Consider the following 20972-nt stretch of genomic DNA (forward strand, 5'->3'; position numbering starts at 1 on the left):
CCCGAGCAAACACCTCGGGGTACGGCTGGCACAGGCTGGGGGGCGCCCCGCGGGCGGCAGCCGCGCCGCTCGCCCCGCAGCCGGGCGGAGCGGGACCGGCACCGGGAGCGGGGCCCCCCCCCGGCGGTCCCGGAGCGGCGATGCCGGGGCCCGGGGTGCCCGGGGCGGGGCGGGAGCTCAGGAAGTGACACGGCGGGGCGGGGAAGCGGCGGCAGCGGGCATGGCAGCGCGGCGGGCGTGAGCGAGCGGCACCGGCACCGGCACCGGCACCGGGCACGGCACCGGGCAGCGGGCAGCGGCACGGCCCGCAGGTGGGGGGCCAGGGGCCGGGGGGAGGCTGCGGGGCGGCGGCTGCGGGTCTGGGAGAGCCGGGCTGGGGCTGAGCTCGGCTCGGCTCGGCTCGGCTCGGCCTGCTCCGGGCTCGCAGCCCGCTGGGGTCGCCCCCCTCGTGGCGGTGGCATGTCCCCACCGGGGCACCGGGCGCCCCGGGGGTGCAGGGGGCGAGGTGTCCCGGCTTCCCCCCGCGGTGCTGCCGCAGGAGAATTCGTGAAGTGGTTAGAAATGACTTAACGGGGGCTGCTAACCCGTATCCGTCACGCCGTTAGGGAAAGGGGGCCAAATTCGGGGACCGGGAGGGGGGCTGGGGGCTCCCGGCTGCAGCCGGGCACGGGGGGGCTCGGGGGAGCCTCGTCGCGTCCCTCGCGGGGTGCGAGGACACGGGGAGAGCTCTCGGAGCCAGGAGGGACATCTGCAGGGGGTTACTGCAGCCCCGATCCCAGGCTGGCCGGCCCAGGGCTGGATCCTGCTGTTACAGTGGGGTGCGGTGGGCAGGGGGCTGGGAGAGGGGCTGGGGGGGTTAGGGTGGGGTGGGGTGGGCCAGGAGGGGAAACTTGGTGAGGGTGAGCGTGGAGAGACAATAAAAGTTGTCTGGGTCTCCTCACGACCTCGTGGTGGGGCCCCAGCTGGTGTTAAGGTTACCTAAATTGGGGAGGATTCAGCTGATTTCAGTTCTGTAGCAAGGTTTGCGTTGGGGTATGTGTGGGGTGAGCGGCTCGGCTGTCACAGAAACACAACAGGCTGCAAGGGAGGTGGAGCTGTCGGCCGTGGGGTGGGTAAGGGACAGGGTTGGTGTCCCTGGGGCTCGTCTCCTCGCTCACCACGGGGTTTGTCCGTGTGGTTCCAGGCTGCGGTGTCCCACATGGGTCTCCTCGTGTTCTGCCCCTTTCTGCTGGTGCTGGTGCTGCCCGGGGGCAGCCGGGCAGACCTGGAGAAGCAGAGGGTGGACTCCGGCTTGGAAATCTGTATCCTTCCCCTCAGGCCCTCGCCTCCATCCTGCTCGGATCTGGCGGGGCCGGAGAGCGCTCGCACGCGTGAGGAGGGTCAGAGACGGCACAAAGGGGAAGGTGGGGACGGAGGGGAGAGGAGGGAAGGGTCTTCAGGCTGTGATCAGTGCTAAAAGAGCTCTGAGGGCTCCATCTCTGGGTGGGGAGATGCGGTGGGGCCAGGCTGGCGCCGTGTGCCCTGAGGAGCGGGAGCGCTGTGGCGCTGGCAGCGTGGGGCCCTTGACTGCGCTGCAGACAAGAAGCTGTTCGAGGTGAAGCGCAAGGACCAGATGAATGCCCTGAAGAACCTGATCGAGCTCAACGACGTGAACCAGCAGTACAAAATCATCGACATCATGCTCAAGGGACTCTTCAAAGTGAGCGTGGGGCAGGGGACGCGTTTGGGCTGCCCGTGGTGGCGCTGGGGAGGGCGGGCAGGGTGTGAGGTGACAGCAGGGGGCAGACAGTCGGGCTGGGAGCAGAAAGGGGGACGCAGTGGGGCACCCCCGGGGTTCAAGGGCTGGGGGAAGGACAGCAGGGCAGGGAGGAGTGGGATGGGGCAGTGACCGGGGGCTCTTGCAGGTGCTGGAGGACTCGCGGGCAGTGCTCATAGCTGCGGACGTGCCCCCGGATGGGCCTTTCCCTCAGGACGAGAAGCTGAAGGATGGTAGGTAGGGATGAAACCCCCCTGTGCAGACACCAGGCATCCCCTGGTCCCCCTGTTTCTGTCGGGGACCCTGTTGCTGTCTCCCTGACCCGTTTGCACTGGGGGTGCCACCCCTTCAACCCCGACCTCCCCATCTCACCACAGACGCGCTCAGGACCCTGTCCTGTGTGGGTGGACCATGTGGGTGGGTCAGCCCACAAAGCCCCCCATGCAGCTCTTCCTCTCGATCCCCTTTTTTGGGTGACACCATGAGGATCTAGGATCTCACAGCCTGCATCACCTCTCCCTTACCCCGTCTCCATCCTCAGCATCTCATGGCTGGCATCTGCTGGCAATGCCTGGGGCTGGGCCTGGCGTTTTGGGGTTTTGGGGTGTGGCGATGTGCAGGACGGGCTGCTGACGGGGCCGGTGCCTCTCGTCCCCAGCCTACTCCCACGTGGTGGAGAACACGGCCTTCTTCGGGGACGTCGTCCTGCGCTTCCCCAAGATCGTGCACCACTACTTCGACCGCAACTCCAACTGGAACAACCTCATCCGCTGGGGCATCGGCTTCTGCAACCTGACGGGCGTCTTTGAGCGAGGGCCCCACTCCCAGCTCCTGGGGCTGGTATGGCCCTGAGCCCCCCACCACTGCCACGTCCCTTCCCCACTGCCTGGGGGGCTGCGGGGAGAAAGGGAGGAAAAAAAAAAAGAGGGAAAGAGGAGCTGCTGGGGGGCTGCTGAGCACACCCCGTGTCTGAGGGGGTCCCATGTCTTGGGTTGGGGGCAGAGCAGAGGGGAGGGGGGCAGGAGCTGGTGGCAGCAGTCTGTGCTTTGCCCCGCAGATGGCTCAGGAGCTGGGCATCAGCGAGAAGTCCCCCGATTACCGCAATCCCTTCAAAGCCGACCACTCTGAGGTAAGGCAGCCGAGCTGCGTGGGTCCCCCTCGTCCCCTCATGGATGGTGGCAACTCCAGTGGGATTTTGGTGGGCTGTGCTCCACGGGGGGATGCGTTGGGGGATGCCAAGCTCCAACTCCACTCTGCAACAAAATGATGAGTTTTTAGTACTTTTTACAACGCCATAGCCTGTCCGCATCCCTTCCTTTACTGAGCAGGCAAAACACTCTCCGCATCCGTGCTGAGTTATCCTGGCACCTCCCTGGAGCCAAATTGTCCCGGTGTAGGAGCGGTGGGTTCGTTAGCAGCCCCCCGGCTGACCGTGCTGTCCCCCCCAGTTCTTCCCCAGCGCCGACACCTTCCAGAAGGCGCTGCGCGAGGAGGAGAAGCGGCGGAAGAAGGAGGAGAAGCGCAAGGAGATCCGCAAGGGCCCGCGCATCTCGCGCTCGCAGTCGGAGCTGTAAGCACCGGGCTGCACCTCCACAGGGCCGGCTGTGGGGCGAGGGCCGGGTCCTGTGCCCGCAGGGCTGCTCCCACCCGTGGGGCCGTGCCGCCTCCGCCCGCGGGTGGGCCGGGGAGCCCGCAGTGCTGCTGCTTGTGAGTTTTGGGGTGGTTTTTTGTGTTTTGTTTGCCCCGGTTATCCCCGGCCGCTGCCTGGTCGCTACCTCTGCCCGACCCCGTGTCCTGGGGGCTGTTTTCCCATACAGCCGGCGTTCCCGCTGCAGCCCCACAGTTGGGAGGCCGGCTCCCAGCCCCGCTGGTGGTGCCTGGCGGGGACATTGGGGTGCGGGGCTCCCCACCGAGCCCCCTCGGGGACCCCAAGCAGCAGCGGGCGCACCGCCGGGATGGTGCTGGGGCACGGGCTGCGCCGCGCTGCCTTCAGGGACGGGGAGACGGCCTTCAGCGCCTCGAGCAGGGGCAGCTGGAGCGGGGCGCGCCTCGTTTCTCCCGAATAAACCCCAATTATTGTTATTGTTTTTTTTTTTTTTTAACAAAGACGAGCCCGTCTCTGGGTGCCGTGTCCGTGGGCAGCGGGGCTGGGAGGGGGGGGCAGGAGCCGGGCCCGTGGGCGCCGCGTGCGCCCCACGCGCGTCCCGCCCGGCGCGAGGCGGCGCGCCTTTTCCGCGCGCGGCCACGCCCCCTCCCTCATGAATATTCAAACGCGGGGGGGGGCGTGGCGCCGCATGCTAATCGCAGCTGCTGATCGGTGACGCGCCCTCACGCCACGCGGCGCCGCGCGCGCCCATTGGCCGGCAGCGCCCTGGTCTCACTGACAACGCGTGGGGGGCGGCCGGGGGCGCGCCAAGATGGCGGCGGGACGGCGGCGAGAGCCGGCAGCCTCCGCCTGACGGGACGGGACCGGGACCGGGACGGGGGGGGACCGGGGCCATGGAGGGCGGCGGCGAGCTGGGCACCGACGGCATGGACACGCTGACCGAGCTGGGCGACGAGCTGACGCTGGGAGACATCGACGGTGGGTGCCGTGCCACGGGGCACCGGGGGGCATGGGGACACCGGGGGGACACCGGGGGACACCGGGGGGACGGGGTGCGGGTGGGTGGCGGGGGCATCCCGTTAAACCGGGTCCAACGGGGAAGGGGAAGCCTCGGTGCGGGGGGTGAGCCCCTGCTGTGGGCAGGGTACGGAGGGGGCTGGGAGCCGCTCGGAGCCCCCCCGGAGCTGCTGGGGGAGGTGGGATGGGGGGGAGCTGCTGGGCGGCTGCCCCAGCCCAGCGGTGAGCGGGCAGTGCGTTCAGAGAGAAAATAAAAATAATAAACAGGGGGGTTCTGGTCAGACACACGCAGGCGTCTCTCTGCTGAAGTTCTGTAAAGCCTTGTTTCCTTGGGGTGTTTCCCCTGTTTTCCCCTGAACTTGGAAGCGAGGCCAGGTTGAGGTGAGCCTTTACCCACGCCTCTTCGTGCCCCGGCTGTGCTCAGCGGGGAGGGACAGGGACGGTGACGGTGACGCGCAGCCATCGCAGGGAGGCTGCGTGGGGGAACGGCTCCTGCGTGGAGCTGCCCCTGTTCTTCCTTCCACAAGCGTTGGGCTGGAGCAGGGCTTGAGCTACGTGGTGGCACTTCCAATATATTAGAGGTGGGTTTGTGTCCTGGTCTCTGCCTGGATCCTGAAGCCCTGCAACACGTTGTCAGAGCGTTCTGCCTTTTGTTCCGAGGCGCTGGCCACCTCTTGGCTCCTGCCCGGAGGTGTGAGGCTGGCGTCGTGCTACCCCTGGGGCTTCGGGAGCACCCGCGGCTGCCTCGTGTGTGTGTGTGTGTGTGTGTGTGCGCTTCTGTGAGTCCTGCCCCGGTGATTCATGCAATAAAAACGCCCCGAACGTTTCCCTCCTTGCAGAGATGCTGCAGTTTGTCAGCAACCAGGCGGGGGACTTCCCGGACCTGTTTTCGGATCCCTTGTGCGGCACCTTCCAGGGCGGCAGCAGCAGCAGCACCACCACCAGCAGTAGCAGCAGCAGCAGCAGCGGGACCCTGGACCCCCCGCGCCCGTATGGCCAGGCGCCCCTGCAGCCCTTCCCACCGCCCGCCGCCTCCCCGCAGCTGCAGAGCGTCCCGGTGAAGGCCCCCCCGCAGCGCCCGGCGCCGCTGCTCCAGCCCCGGCCCCAGCTGCAGCCGCAGCTCCAGCAGCAGACGGTGATGATCGCCCCCACCTTCAGCTCCGCGCCCCAGACCAGGATCATCCAGCAGCCCGTCATATACCAGAACACCGCCACCAGTTTCCAAGGTAGGGGGTTGGGGTGGGGCAGCGCTCGCAGCACGTGCGCGGTTCTGGTACCTGTAGATGGTCCCACAGGTGGCCTTGGCCATGGTGAGCCTGAAGATCTTGCTTCTGCGGGATCTGTGGGGTGTTTCTTCTCCTGTGTATGTGGCTTTGACGGAGTGAGCATGAGCAGCTTTCATAAACAAGATCGTAAACTGTCCTGTGCCACCTCTTGGTGTCCTCTGTTGTGGCATCTCCTATGGCTGGGTTGGACCCCCCAAGACCCAAGCAGGGAGGTGCTGGTTAGGCGTGCTGTGTAACCTAACAGAGGTGATGGGCCCTGAGCTGCCAGACCCGCAGGGTTTTGGCTTCATTTTCTCTCAGCTGATGCTCTGTGTGTCTTGGCAAGCTGCTGTTTGAGGTGCAGCATCCTCACACAGGAGCTGGGTTCTGAGCAGCCTGTGGGAAGTGTTAGGTGGGCTCTGCCTGGGGAGAAACTTTGGGAAGAGGAGGAGTGAATCGGGGAGCATTTACACTCTCCAAAATAAGGACCTGGGCGTTTGCGGGCTGTTCCTGACCTCTCCCCTGCTTTGCAGTCCTCCAGCCTCAGGTGCAGAGCCTGGTGACGTCCTCGCAGGTGCAGCCGGTGGCCATCCAGCAGCAGGTGCAGGCGGTGCAGGCGCAGCGTGTGCTGACGCAGGCTGCCGGTGGCACCATCCAGACGCTGGCGCCGGCCACGGTGCAGACGGTGGCTGCGCCGCAGGTCCAGCAGGTCCCAGTAAGTGCAGGGGGCGTGGGGTGCTCCTGTGGGTACGGCCGGGAGGGCCCTGGGGGGAGAAACCTCATTTAAATGAGCTTCCTTTGAGTTTTCCCTGCTACTTTTTGTCCTGCTCCTTCTTTTTCAAGTCCGCTGCCACTTACTGAGAGACTGACAAAAAGGGGATGCTTTATTTTGGTTCTTCCACCATGGTTTATTTCACTTTTTTGTTGCTACGCTGTCATATGATCTTGTTTTAAAACCCACGTGTGAGGGCAACAGCTTTGTGTTTCTGTGTTGGATAAAAGTGGTTTTGGCACTCACCATGGAAAAGTTACTCTGGTTTAACCGTATTAAGTCATCCGTAATGTTCTTTACGTGTGAGCACCAACAAGGTACTCGAAAAAGGAAGCACAAGTTGTGTTATGGCAAAATAACTGTTGGTTTGATCTGCTTGACATCCTGTTCAGACCCTCTCATTTTGAGGGCTTGCACCAGGTTCTGGCATGTCCAAAAACCGTCCCAGTGATACAAGGTGCGAGGTGGAAGAAATTTGTAGTGGTTCTGCTGGTAGTTCACCCACTGAGATGTGGCATTACACTTCTGCCATCGCCTGCCTCTGCCTACCAAGATCAGCAGAGGAACGTGTGCCTACTCGTCCCTTCATCCGTGGCTGTTTCCACGCAGGTTCTGGTCCAGCCCCAGATCATAAAGACGGACTCCCTCGTCTTGACCACACTGAAGGCGGATGGCAATCCCGTTATGGCTGCGGTGCAGAATCCGGCGCTCACAGCGCTCACCACTCCTATTCAGACCACAGCTCTGCAGGTACCACCCTGAATGTTTTTTTTTTTCTTCTTCCCCTTTCTGGCGTTATTTCCCCTGGTAGGAGAAGGCGGGTTGGAGTTTAGTGTTCATCGGTGATGCGGATGGGAGGGTTTCCAAGTGCTGCTCTGGTCGTGTCCAAAGTGAGTAATACCCTGCTTCTGCCAAGGCTAAATACACAGATTGTACATTTTTGGCAGCCTCCCATGGCCAGTAAGCGAAGACCAAGGGCACATTTCTGTTTACCTTTTTCTGGTATTACAAGGAGGAGAGCGTGACCTAAGAATTCCATGCGGTTTTTAACCTCTGTGGAAGACACTGAAAGGTAGCTGACTTGGAATAGCTGTGGACCTTCTTTTCTCCCTCAGTAGCAACTAATAGCAGTGTGTTGAACATAAAAACTAATTAAACTACTCCTCAAAGGGCGTTTGCAGCGAGGATTCAGTATCATTCAAGATGGCTCCTGTGCTTCAGGGTCATAACTTGTTACTCACTCGGAGAGGCTTGTGCCCCCAAAGATGCTTTTATCATGGTCCTCTGCGTCCTGCACAGATCCTTCTGTTCAAATATTTACTGCTGGAGACAAATAAGCTTGCAAGTCTGGACTGAAGTTCTGACTTCCGCATAACATAGTAGGCGTGCTGTGTACTTGTTAGCAGCCAGCCTAAAATTGCTGATTTGCTTGCTTTTAGGCGGCACTTTCACATGGAGGTGAGGTTCATGTGAGTGTGTCTGTCAGACGCACAATCCACAAAATGTTCTGAACACATTGAAATTTCCTGGAGATTATCCAAAGAGAGGTGGAAGACTTTAAGCTGAAACTTGATAAATAAGTGAAATGAAACAAAATTAATTTCTACTATCCCAGTTAGAAGACCATTTCAGAGTCAAAATTGTTCCTACATTTCTTTGTGGCTAGTTTATTCTCATTTCCATCAGTCTGACTTCTAGTGTAAATAACTCTTCCTCTCCCTAACAGCTTCTCTGATCCTGGTTGTACTTTAGAGGCCAGTTGTACCTTATTTTACTAGTGTAAGTCATCTAAATTCTTTTCTTCATGCTGATGATCCTAGAAGCACCTCTGTGCAACCGTTCTGGTGGGATTCATCTTTTATTGTGGAGCACATACTGCTTTGGTTTGGTGGAGATGCTCTGTCTACACTTAGGTGACCAAGTCTGAACTTTTCACACCAGCATGTAACACTTGTTGCCTTATTTTCTCATCTTAAGGCATTTTTGTAGCTTAAAGTCGTCAGGGATCTACTTTTTTCCTCATATAATCTAACTCAAATTAACTGCATCACTCAAGCCAGAGTTTCTTTCCATAGTTAGAACCTTTCTAACATCATTGGTTCAGAGGTAATGTTGCTTGTTGATGGTCTAACAACTTCCTTTGTCCACGGAAGAGGTGGACTTGGAGAGGTGGGGCAGAAAGATTTGAGGAGCAAGAAAGGACCTTGGTCCATTTCTCTGTTTAGTTAGTGGATGAAAAGAGCATGGTATTGGTAAAAGTGTTGGGGTGATGGTATCCTTGGAGAGGAAGAGGTCCTTGGGGAGACACTGGCCTGCCTCTTTGTTTTTGAGCTCTGTAAACTTTGCTGAATTCTTTTTACTCATTTTGCTCTTACCATGGTACATCTCATGTATATCAGCTAATTGCTATTGACACTTCTTATGCCTTGTCCCTGTAGACCCTCGTTGGGAGCAATGGGACCATTCTGACCACGATGCCAGTGATGATGGGGCAAGAAAAGGTGCCTATCAAACAAGTTCCCGGGGGTGTCAAGCAACCAGAACCACCTAAAGAAGGCGAGAGGAGAACAACTCACAACATCATCGAGAAGCGTTACCGGTCATCTATAAACGATAAGATCATTGAGCTGAAGGACCTCATTATGGGGACAGATGCCAAGGTAAAGATGTGGAACCTGGTGTCATGAATACTTGTGTCCTCGGGTGCTTGTTGCTCTACCAAATGGAGCAGCTGGGTACGTACTGCTGTTAGTGGTGTGCATGCATGTGTTGGGATAAGACTTGTGGAATACTTGTGCAATGGAAAGCTTAATAATTGCACTCAGGAAAGGTCACCTGTAAAATGTTGTTAGCAATACTGTTTCTTGGAAATCAGAACAAACACATAAGGTATAGCTTGCATTAGGCCTAGCTTATATAGGTGTTCTATGAAGAATGTCAAAGTGAGCGTCTTGATAACTCTGCCAAACCAGAACTTGCATCATCTATGTTTCCTTTTCCTTGTAACTGCACTAGGGAAGTAGGGTTGAGGATTTTTTGCTTCTGCTGCAGTTATGGTTTTTCAAAAAAAATAAAAGAAAGGTTGAATGCTGCTATAAAATCTAAACCAGTGTCTTGCACAGAGCTTTCCAACTGGATTCCAGTAGATACTGAGTTGGAAAAGCTCCTGTTCACTCAAATGTTAGAAACTTTCTTGCACCACTTGTGGCCTGTGTTCAGGGCTGTGCTGTTCGCTTTTCCCATATTGGCAGAAAGAACGGTGATGTTCTTGATACCCATGTCTTTACATGGCCTCTGCACAAGCACGTGCATTACTGAAGTCACCTTCTGTTGCTGGGTCAAAGCTTTAGGTTTTAAAATATTGGTTATGTAAAGTGGCTTCAATTCAAAATGTTAGGGCTGTTTCCAAGGTAGACTTGTCAGCCTCTTCTGGAAGGGTGTTTCTTCATGGGAATGGACAAAGGACTGAGGCAGAGATAGAACTGGTTATCTCAATTAAACCACGTTATCTCAGTTGACCGTGGTTAACTGGCAGCAGCTTGCTCCATCCCAGAAGAGAGCCACTTCTTCACTTCAAAACTATGGTATTTCTAAGGACTATTTCTGTTTGAAGTTGAGACATGAACTCTTGTAATTTGAATATTTATCTGTTTCCACTCTACTGTCTTTAAAAAACAAATCAACAACAGCACCTTAAATCTGAAGTTGAGATCTCTCTTCTCATAGAGAGAACTTAAGTAAAAACTTAGAGATCCCAGGTACAGTGACTCAAGTCCTGTTGTCCAGTCCTTGTGTGCCTTTCCAAGTAGGATACCTTGCCATTATTATTATTTTTTCTGCTGCCAAGAGGTTCTCAACACCTTTTTGTTTGTATTCATGATATGAAGGGTTGTGGTACCCTTATGAGCATGAGTGGGCCTTTGGGAGCTCGGAGGATAAACTGCGTTCTGCTTGTCTGAATTCCTTGCAGATGCACAAGTCTGGTGTCCTGCGCAAAGCCATCGATTACATTAAATACCTGCAACAGGCCAACCATAAACTGAGACAGGAGAACATGGTTCTGAAGCTGGCTAACCAGAAAAACAGTAAGTTGTGGAGGCTGCACAGGAGGGAGGCGGTCAGCAGGGACGTAGGCTGCCTCTTACAGTTTCTTGTCGTTGGCAAAAGTAGATGGGTGCAGACTGTGGTGAGGGTGGCAGTATTCCTGCAGGGGCAGAGCCAATCTGAGCGAGACTGGCAGCATGCAGGATGGAGAACCATGTGCATAATGCGCTCTGATTCTTGCAGAGCTGTTGAAGGGCATTGACCTAAGCAGTCTGGTTGATAATGATGCAGACCTGAAGATAGACGACTTCAACCAGAACGTTCTGCTGATGTCTCCTCCGGCCTCTGACTCGGGATCCCAGGCTGGCTTCTCTCCCTATTCCATCGATTCGGAGCCGGGAAGCCCGCTCCTTGACGATGCAAAGGTACTTGTGACTGGATTCATCAAATTCAAGGCGTCTGCTTCAGGGATATGTAGGGGCCAGAGTTTGAATTCTCCTAACTCTCAAGAGTGGAGCTGGCAGATATCTGCCAAGCAGAGCTATAGGTGTCAGAGAAACATTGGAAGGATGAGGAAGGTGCATGGGTGTGTTTTTTGTTTTTATTTTTTTTGAATGATTGAGATTGTTGCCTGAGCTGTATTGTCTGAACCATACTGTAGCTGCTAGAAGAACTTAGATTGGACTTTAGCTCCTGTAGCTTCTCTGTGGACTCATGGTGAATAAGTCCCAAACTCCTGACCTGAAACGGTCCATGGCTCTCAAGAGATGCCCTATGATTACAGCAGGAGAACTTGGAGAAGAGAATGCCGGCTCAGCTGTGGGTAATGGGACTGTGAATAACCACAGTTACAGGGATCTATTAGCTACCTTCAGTTGATGGACTCATTTTGTGGGTATCACAGAACTGGGTCCTGAGGGAGACCCTCAGAAGAGAAAAATTAGTCCTGGCCTAAAGCAGGGATCCAGTTAATGGTAACTGGAATGATTGGGAGCAGAAGGAAGGTGAAGGCATTCCGGTACTTCAGTCTTTTCTTACTAGGGCAAACTCCACCAGAGTTCTTACCGATCTTGGTCTTAAACAAATTTTAAAACTTGTTCTCTTTCCTTCTTCTCTACCCCTCCTTTTGCATAAGCGTTTTTTGTTTTAAAGAATATTAAGCGTTTTTTCTTCTTCCTTTTTTCTCTACTACAAATTCTTTGAAGGTTAAAGACGAGCCTGACTCTCCTCCTGTGGCCCTTGGTATGGTGGACCGCTCTCGAATCCTCCTCTGTGCCCTCACATTCCTGTGCCTCTCCTTCAATCCTCTAACGTCCCTTCTGGATGCCCGAGGAAGCCCAGAGTCTGACAGCCTCGTGCGCCACGGCTCTGGCAGGAGCGTGCTGACCATTGAGTCAGGTAACGAGTTAGGGTGCTACGAGTTGGGATCTCTCTGAGGGATCTTCACCTTTAGTTTGTTTTTAAGGCAGATAACTGATTTTTGTAACTTATTGAGTATTGCCTGAAGAATTACTTCAGGAACGTGCTGCTGTAAGGTGTTGAAGCTGGCTTGTTTCTTGTCCTTATTCCATGCCATTTGCAGTTGAGAGGACAGCAGCTTAGGTGAGCGTGGGAGGTTCTGCAGGCATCTTGTCACTTCCCCAGCTGGTCAGCGTGCTTCAGTGTTGCTTTGTAAACTTAATTAAGTCTGGAAAACAACACTGAGATATTGAATACCCATGGGTGGATCTGATAGCTTGCCTAGGATGTCTTGCGTTAAGGTAATTTTAGAAGTGCTGACTCAGTTTTTGTAAAACAGTCTTGTAAAAATAACAGTTGTGATTTGGTTAGGAGTGCTGGGGCTTGGAGTTGCTGAGGAGGTGTCGATGCAGGTGTTCTCTGATTAAGATACCGCTTGTAGTATCAGGTTTTGCAAACAGAGCAATACATCCTTGTTGGTCTGGGTGAGCCCACGCTCATCCTGTTGCAAGCCTTTCAGTGTGCGGATCAGCTTCTCACTCTCCTTTTGGGATGCCCGTTGCAGATGCCGGTGGGTGGTTTGGCTGGATGATGCCCACGCTGATCCTGTGGCTCGTGAACGGAGTGATTGTCCTGAGCGTGTTCGTGAAGCTCCTCGTGCACGGAGAGCCGGTGACCCGCTTGCACTCGAGGTCGTCGGTCACCTTCTGGAGGCACCGCAAGCAGGCAGACCTGGATTTGGCACGGGTAGAGCTGGGCGCGGGCAAATGTGACCTAACGAGGCAGTGCCTGACACTTGCAAGAACGTGGTATTTCTGGGTGGTAGCCGGTCTGATTTTCTGAGAAGTCAGTGGAGCTTTTTTGTCTTGAGCAAGTTGCTCTTCTCCCTCGGCCTGAATTAGTGAGGCGCAGGCATTGGGGTTGTTAGAGCGGCCTGGGTTCTGTCCTTGTGCCTTGCTCCTGGGTCTTGTGGCAGCTTTTGGAAGCAGGGTTTTGGTTCCTGTCCCAATTCTGGCAACCAGTCAGTGCTGGAGAGAGTCTTTTCTGTAGCACAGGCGTGTTTTGATGGTAGCTCAGCGGAAGCTACCAGCTGGGCCAGATCTGAAGCTGGTGTAAGCTGCCCTCATGTTTACTGGAATTACGGTGGCTTCCTCATCTGAAGACATTTCCCTAGCTTGCATATCAGTTTGCCTTGCTCCCGATGCCGAGGAGGTCCCAAAGCGTGCCCGTGGCTGTGCTTTTTGTGGCTTCACCTTTGGCTGTGATGTCCGCAGGGGGATTTCGCTGCAGCGGCGTCCAACCTGCAGACCTGCCTGTCGGTCCTGGGCCGAGCGCTGCCGGCTTCCCGCCTGGACCTGGCGTGCAGCCTGTCGTGGAACGTGATCCGCTACAGCCTGCAGAAGCTGGCGCTGGTGCGGTGGCTGCTGAAGAGGACCTCTCACCAGTGGCGGGCCAGGGAGGCCACGGCAGGCTCTGAGGACGAGGCCAAGACCAGCGCCCGGGATGCAGCTCTAGCCTATCACAAGCTCCACCAGCTCCACATAACAGGTAGGGGCTGAGGCACCAGAAACTGGCCTCAGTGAACTAAGTGGAAAATCTCAGGGCTGCTCCTGCGAAGAAAGGGCTCTGCAGGAATGGCTGAAGCAACAGCAGTGTCCTGCTATGTGCTCACCAGCCTGCAGAGGTGGCTTAAGGTCTGTCCCAGGCAGCAGCTGATTGGATCCAGTCGTTTTCTGCCGCTTGGTTCAGTCCTGTCACTTGGGAATGTGATGTGAAAGCAGGGGCTAGGGTTAATTGTTTGGAAAAAAGTCAAATTTCTGAAGCTGTGTGAAGCGCAGATGGCCAGTTGGTGTTGATGCGCTTCGAAAACCTGGGCATGTGCACATGTACTGAGGAAGTGCTTGAATGTTCCTTGTGAACAGTTGTTTTTGCTGCTTCCTTGGCAAACTAATTTGTAATTTTAATAGGCTACAAGCCCATCGGAAATCCAGGTTAAACTTCCTACTCTTGCTGTGTGAACTGTAGTTATGCCGCCATGGACAACAATAAAATGCTCTTGTATTTAAGAGCGTCTGTGTAGATATCTGTAGAGGTGTGGACTGCAAAGGAGTTCGGTTCTGAAATGGTGATAAATATAGTGAGATAAAACTTATGGATGTTTTGTTGGGGAAAGTTTTAGCTATGGAGGGGCATTCTTGCAGAAGCACAGCTGTAAATGTCACCCTTAATATCTGTGGAGGGAAGATTTGGTTATAGCTGCTCTGTTGTGGGAATGCAGACTAGGTGTGGGACTTGGGGTATCAGCTGGTTCTTATTTGTCTGCCTGGGACAGTGCCCCTACAAACTGTGTTGTTATCAAGTAGCTGGTGCTAGCGTGCCTCGGGTTAACCATTCTCCTGTCTCTTCTGGTGCAGGTAAACTTCCCTCCAGCTCCGCTTACTCTGGCTTGCACATGGCCCTGTGCGCCGTGAATCTGGCCGAGTGCGCGGAAGAAAAGATCCCCCCCAGCACCATGGCCGAAATCCACCTGACGGCCGCCGTTGGCTTGAAGACCCGCTGCGGGGGCAAGCTGGGCTTCCTGGCGGTGAGTGATGGAGTCCCCTGCACCTCCAGGCAGAGCTCTGGGAAGGGCTGCGAGCAGGCACAGCTCCTCTGTTAGCGCTGCTGTTCTGCAGCCCTGGTCCCTGGTGGTGTGTCTTTCCCTGGGTGCTGTTCTCAGCCCTCGTCTCTCCCTTCCCTAGAGCTACTTCCTGAGCCAGGCTCAGAGCCTGTGCAGCTCGGAGCGCAGCGCCATCCCTGACTCGCTGCGCTGGCTGTGCCACCCCCTGGGACAGAAGTTTTTTGTGGAGCGGAGCTGGACGGTGAAGTCTGCTGCCAAGGAGAGCCTGTACTGCACCCAGAGGAACCCTGGTGAGAGCCGCTCGTGCTCTGTCTGCATGACCTCTCTGTGCTGTGTTTGCCCTGATAATTAGTAAATCTGATGGCTGATAGTAAAACCTGTTGTTAAAAAGGCCTTCAAAACTCCCTCTTCAGAAGTCTTTGCAGTAATTCCCTCAGGAATTTCCCTCTACCGCTCTTCCTCTTGCTCCTAAAATGGGATTCTTCGTTACAGCTGCCCTTGTCTCTATCAGGAGGCGTGGCTGCCACTACAGATAAGAAAAACAGTTTGTTTTCTTTCTCCGTAGCGGATCCCATTGCACAAGTTCATCAGGCGTTCTGTGAGAACCTGCTGGAGAGAGCTGTGGATTCACTTGTGAAACCTCAGACTCGGAAAGAGGTGGTGGGACAAGAGGAGGAGGAACAGTGGTAAGTTCCTGTGCTGGGGACTGCTTGGGGCAGCTGTAGACTCTGAAAACCGAGCGGATGATCGTGAACTGAGTGCTCTGAGGCCAGCGGAGTGGTTAGTCTTTAACCAGGGCTTGACATGGCAAGCTGAACCTGACTGCCACAGCTTATCAGCAGGGTGAGCTCTGCCTCTTTGTATGAAAACCCCTGCACTCACAGGTGCAGTTCTGACTCGTTACCAGCTGTAACGGGGATTTCTGCTGCTGTCCTGATCGATTCTTGAACTGGGTGGCACTTTCTCTGCCGAGAGCACAATGTTCAGAAACGCTAAAATTAGCGTGGCCCTATCGCTTCGGTTGACCAGAGCATGTGTCCAAGGCTGTGGGAGCATAAAGGCTTGGCATGTTAGAGAGTGACCCAGCTGGCTGCCCGCGTTACGCATGAGAAGTGTTTTCGTAACTGAACAAAGTGCTGTGTTTACCAGCAGTGAAAAATCAGACTAACCTCCGGCAGGAGTGGGAGAGCAGATGCTGGCTGAAATTGTCGGTGGCTTCTGCCAAGTGATCTCGCCCGATGAAAAATGAAAATCTGTGGGGATCGGAGCAGCTTTTTGTGCTGCGCCACGTCTCCCAAAAGAGCCGGGGTAAACGCCTTAGGTGGGAAGGTGACTTATTTTCTCTGGATGTGTAAGAGAGAACTGTGTACATTTAGCTTTATTTTCCATCTTGCATCTGTTTTCTAGCGTAGTTGCAGACAGGGAGCAGCAGTTCAGTCTAATTGCTTGCACAGTACAATTGCTTGTGGTCACATGCTGCTGGTGGTGAGAAAAGGTAGGAGGACTCGTATGATTGACGTGGGTTGTCAGTGTGCTTGTGGAAGTCCCGTCCTGTCCCTGGGAGGACTGTCTGCACCTAACACAGCCAGCCGTTTTTCTCCCTCTAGGGGCAGGAGCTCAGGATCCTCCTTTGTAGCATGTCCAAGGAAATCAGATCACCACCACATACTCCACTTTCTCTGACCAGCACTGTGAATGCATTGTCACTTGCATTCAGATACATTTGCATATATGCAAATAGTCACTAGCAGGAGCGTCGTTCGGCCTCTTCTGGAGGCAGTGATTGAAAGGGAGCCCGTAATCAACTCGTAACATATGTCATGTCCGTCAGCAGATACAAGGCACTGGAGGGGATGCTGGCAGCTTCTGTTCAGTGCTTGTGGAACGTGGGGTGCTAAGTGCTAACGTGGATCATCTTTCACTTGAAAAGTCTATTACATGCTCTAATCTTCTTGGTGTGCTCAGACTAGTCCCTCCCTTGGTAGTGGTGCCCCCTTTTTCAAGGACTTAGGGACGGGGGAGCAGGCTGTGCCCTGACTAGGGAGGGTAAGTCCAGAGTGGCAGCAGCTCTGGAGCAGCGGTGAGATGCCTGCAGGCTCCTCGCCAGGATGATCTGCTGGTGGTGCTCCTTGAACTGGTCTGTGCACTTCCACTCTGGGAGGTCTCTTCAGGTCCAACAGCGTTGCGTTACCTGTAGAGCTTGAAATTTCTGCCTCCACCTGCTGGCTTGCTGGGCCAGGCTTGTTTAAAAGCTCATCGGCTGCTCAGAAACAGCTTCAGGCTTTGGTGTGTCCTTCCTGATGTCACAGCGAAGCTCTGCCTTGCTTCTTGTTCCAGTGAGTTCTCCAGCGCGATGGAGTACCTGAAGTTGCTCAACTCTTTCCTGGACTCGATGGGAAGTGGAGCACCGCCCTTTGCCAGCAACTCTGTGCTCAAGTCAGCCCTGGGTAAGTCTGCCCAAACCAAAGCTCTGCCAGCTGCAGGAACTACTGCTGATACCCGTCCCCTCCACCCCACCACCTCCCAGGCTCCAGGCATGGCAGAAACGCAGTCTGGGGCGGAGTAGGGTTTTTGGGGGGATGCTTAATGAGTGCAGGAAATGATGGTTGGGGGTGATGAGTGCATATCCTTGTCGGGAGGGAAGTTGGGGTTTTTCTAGACAAGTAGACAGCGTAAGTTCTTGCTGACCAGAGGCAGTCTCAGCATCCCAGCCTGTTCCCCCCGTCAGATGTGGGGTGTTTGCCTGCTGCCTGGTGGCTCTGTGCTCCCCCAGCACAGCAGCTGCATCCCTGTGGGATGGGCTTGGCCTGCAGGCTCCCTCTGTCCCTGTGGTGGGGGCACAGGGTGCCACCCCGTTCCTCCAACCCGTGACTCTGCTCTCGTAGGCCCGGACGTGGTGTGCAGGTGGTGGTCGGCAGCAGTTGCCATGTCCATCGGCTGGCTCAGAGGGGACGACGCAGCTGTGAGGTCACATTTCACAGAAGTGGAGCGTGTGCCAAAATCCCTGGAGATGTCCGAGTGCGTAGGCTTCATACCACTCCCAAACTCCCCCCTCCTCCTTCCCTAGCCGTGGGCTGGCACTGGAGCTGTGCACTAGGAATGACTGGGAGGGGGCAGAATCACTTCGTTAGGGGCATCTTGGTTTTGCTCTAATTACACCTCACTGCCACCACCAGAATGCAGAGGTGTCCCAGCCCTCTGATCTCCAAAGAGAGCAAAACCACAACTTGGTTTCTCACAAAAGGGTGGTGAGGCCCTGGCACAGGCTGCCCAGAGAAGCTGTGGATGCCCCATCCCTGGAGGTGCTCAAGGCCAGGCTGGATGGGGCTTTGGGCAACCTGGTCTGGTGGGAGGTGTCCCTGCCCATGGCAGGGGGTTGGAACTGGGTCGTCTTTAAGGTCCCTTCCAACCCAAACCATTCTGTGATTCTGTGAAAATCAAAGCTTGCCCGCTGATGGAAAAGACAGTTCCACCTTCTTGATTCACATCGCGTGAAAGCTGCTTAGACAGTTTCCTTCCCTTTCTTTGTGTAGTTCAAGTAGGTGAGGAACAACTTCCATCTTTTGTCTCCCTCCCTAAGAAGCTGTGATCTCTGCTCCTGGAGGGGGGAGGCTGGCAGCTGATGCCAGCTGCTGTGTGAGCTCAGCCCTTGGGGCTGCCCCGCGGCACCGCTCGGCAGCAGCGCCCTTTCCCTTCCAGGAACGCCCTGGTGAAAGCCACCTTCCACCTGTGCAAAGCCATGCAGGCCTCGCTGTCGGGGAAGGCGGACGGGCAGCAGAGCTCGCTGGGTCACTGCGAGCGGGCCAGCAGCCACCTGTGGAACAGCCTCAACATGAGCAGCGGTGCCTCCAGCACCACCCTCAGCAACGTAAGGGCCGTGAGCTGCGGGACCGCGTGCGCTCTGTCGTGGCTGCGAGGCTGGTCCATCGCTTCCCCGTGTGTGTCTGCGTCCTCTGCTCATCCCGTGTCTGATAGGAACAAGGGGGATGCTTTCTCCTTTTCTGTCCCAAGGGCATTTAATATTTTCCCTCCCTGCTGCATGGAGGAGCACTGCATCACTACCCTGCCAATACCCGTCCCCCCTTCTGTTTGTTTCTTCTTTGGCCACTTTGAAATTGGCCCACGGAGAACCTCCATCTCTGTCCTCCGAGGGGAAGATGCTGACACCTGTGCGACAAGGACCTCATTATGTCAAACCCGCTCTGTTTCAAGAGCGCTTGAACCCTCTCTCCCGCAGAAGTGGGACTGTGCTGTGCTATTCCTGAGCGCGCGTGTTGCTTGTTTCTTTTTCTCCCCAGGGTTACCTAAAGCTGGAGCCTTCCTGTGCGGCACACGGGGGACGGTTCTGGTCCCTTCTGTCGCTCCTGGGTGGCAGCTGTAGTGCATTGTAGTTGCATTGCATGTGACGCCAGTAACTGTGCAATGTTTCTGCAGTGCAGTACAGAGGCACTCTCCACCTCCCCGGCACAGGTAGAGTCTCCCAAGGGCACCTAAAATACCGAGTGATGCTAGGGGGCAGCAACAGCTGGGGAAAAAGGGATCGGGGTGGGAAGGAGGCGCTGCTGCGGGTGGTGCGGGCAGCGGGTGGGCTGCCCTAAGCTGTGTGTCTGCCCCGTGGCTCTCGCAGGTGATCCAGCTGCTGGCCTGCGACCTGCTGCTGTCCCTCCGCACCAGCCTGTGGCAGAAGCAGGCGAGCAGCAGCCAGGCCCTGGGCGAGACCTACCACGCCTCGGCCTCCGAGCTCACCGGCTTCCAGCGGGACCTCGGCAGCCTGCGCAAGCTGGCCCACGGCTTCAGGCCCGCCTACCGCAAGGTGAGGCTCCGTCCCTCGCCCCTTCTTCACCCAGGGGGTTCACCATCGGCCTCTCACCGCCTTCCCTTTTCCTCCAGGTCTTCCTCCACGAGGCCACGGTGCGGCTGATGGCGGGGGCCAGCCCCACGCGCACCCACCAGCTGCTGGAGCACAGCCTGCGGCGCCGCACGCCCCAGAGCAGCAAGCAAGGTCAGCCCCACGGTCGGTCACTCACGTCAGGCAGTGCCGGGTGTCGTGGCAGCAGCTCTGGTAGCTTTTTGTCCCCTCTCTGTGTTTAGGTGAGCTGGACGCGCTGCCAGGGCAGAGGGAGCGAGCCACGGCCATCCTGCTGGCCTGCCGCCACCTCCCGCTCTCCTTCCTCTCGTCGCCCGGCCAGCGCGCCGTCCTGCTGGCCGAGGCCGCGCGCACGCTGGAGAAGGTGGGGGACAAGCGCTCCTGCAACGACTGCCAGCAGATGATAGTCAAGCTCAGCGGGGGCACGGCCATCGCCGCCTCCTAACGCCTCGCCAGCCCCCAGCCCGGACTTCTCGGAGTTGAGAAAGGAATTGGGGGATAAAAGGGGAAAAAAAGAAAGGGGAGGGGGGGTTAAAAAACAAAACAAAAAAAAGCAGTGCTAGGTTAGGGTTGTGCCAGTGGGATCACGCCGGGGTGGGAGCAGGAGGGCATTTTTGTTGTGTTTTATTTTTTTAATCTTGCCCCAGGTGCAGCTTTATTCGCACTTGTGCTTGCCTGGGGTGCTGCAGCGGGGCTGGGGCTGGCAGCAGATTGGTGGCGGTGCCGGGGCCGTGCCCCCCTCCTCGTGCTGTGTGCGTGGGGACCTGGCACCCCGCTGAGCCCCCCGGCCCCAACCCCAGCCCCGCTGGTGTGCTCCACCTGGGGCCAGCACTGCCTGTCGGGTTTCTGTACTGTTTTTATACTGCTTTTTTTTTTTTTTTTTTTTTTTTTTAGGAGTGTTTGTGACTTTACCAAGTGTAGGGAACGATGCAGGCCTCCCCTTTTTGGCAGGGGCTGGGTCTGCAGCCAGCTGTGACAAGCAGCGTGCTGCTTGGGGTCCCCCTGGGGGACCTGGAGCTGGGTGGGGGCCGATGAAATGAGCTCTGCTCACCCCCCAAGGTGTCCGTGTGCCTTTTTGTTGCGGATTGAACTTTTAGAAACAGTTTATTTTATTCCCTTCCCCATCCTATATGGCCCAAAGCCCCTGCAGGCCTGGAAGGCTGGGCTGAGGCTGGGTGGCTGAAGCCCCTTCCCACCTGCAAGTAGGAAATCTCCCCTCAGGAGGCGTGCAGCCCCCTTTTTCCCTGTGCACCTCCCTGCTGGAGGATTATTTTGCCCCAAGGCATGCTGCCCTGTGCCCCCCGAGTGTGGGGAGCACGCGGCGCTGCCCTCCCTCCCCATCCCCCTGGGGCACCCCGTTTTGTCCTGTGAAGCCCAGCCTGGGCTTTCCCTCTCCGTGCTCCTGCCGGGGGTGGGTTGTGCCCTCCTCCTCCTCCTCTCGGTCTTCCTCATCCTGTTAATTTTATTAAACCACAGCAGCTCTTCACCCCTAGCGCCCCCCTTATTTCCCAGTGCCCCGGCTCTGCCCGCAGGTGGGGTGGTTTTGTACTTCAGTAACCGGCGCAGA

The 20972-nt window shown here is 56.3% G+C and overlaps 2 protein-coding genes across 3 annotated transcripts; both read left to right on the forward strand.

Annotated features, from left to right (window-relative positions):
- The first annotated feature begins 265 nt into the window (after positions 1-265).
- Positions 266-3838, forward strand: CCDC134 (coiled-coil domain containing 134). The gene is made up of 7 exons (XM_032196609.1): positions 266-311; positions 1184-1301; positions 1578-1699; positions 1905-1989; positions 2415-2596; positions 2814-2885; positions 3205-3838. Exons 2-7 carry the CDS (start codon positions 1199-1201, stop codon positions 3328-3330), a joined length of 690 nt encoding a protein of 229 aa, XP_032052500.1. The 5' UTR covers positions 266-311; positions 1184-1198; the 3' UTR covers positions 3331-3838.
- Positions 3839-4245: 407 nt separating this feature from the next.
- On the forward strand, positions 4246-20301 carry SREBF2 (sterol regulatory element binding transcription factor 2). Of its 2 annotated transcripts, none has more exons than XM_032199027.1 (19): positions 4246-4340; positions 5219-5605; positions 6178-6359; positions 7026-7166; positions 8855-9076; positions 10387-10501; positions 10704-10885; positions 11666-11858; positions 12484-12665; positions 13193-13466; positions 14333-14502; positions 14660-14828; positions 15104-15224; positions 16876-16985; positions 17424-17556; positions 18238-18406; positions 19166-19351; positions 19429-19540; positions 19630-20301. In XM_032199027.1, the coding sequence occupies exons 1-19, from the start codon at positions 4256-4258 to the stop codon at positions 19848-19850; spliced, it is 3354 nt and encodes a 1117-aa protein (XP_032054918.1). In that variant the 5' UTR covers positions 4246-4255; the 3' UTR covers positions 19851-20301. The 2 variants fall into 2 exon arrangements, with proteins under 2 accessions (XP_032054918.1, XP_032054927.1); XM_032199036.1 differs by having other exon boundaries at positions 10752-10885.
- The last annotated feature ends 671 nt before the right edge of the window (positions 20302-20972 follow it).

This window comes from Aythya fuligula, chromosome 1 (assembly GCF_009819795.1).
Source record: "Aythya fuligula isolate bAytFul2 chromosome 1, bAytFul2.pri, whole genome shotgun sequence".
Lineage (NCBI taxonomy): Eukaryota > Metazoa > Chordata > Aves > Anseriformes > Anatidae > Aythya > Aythya fuligula.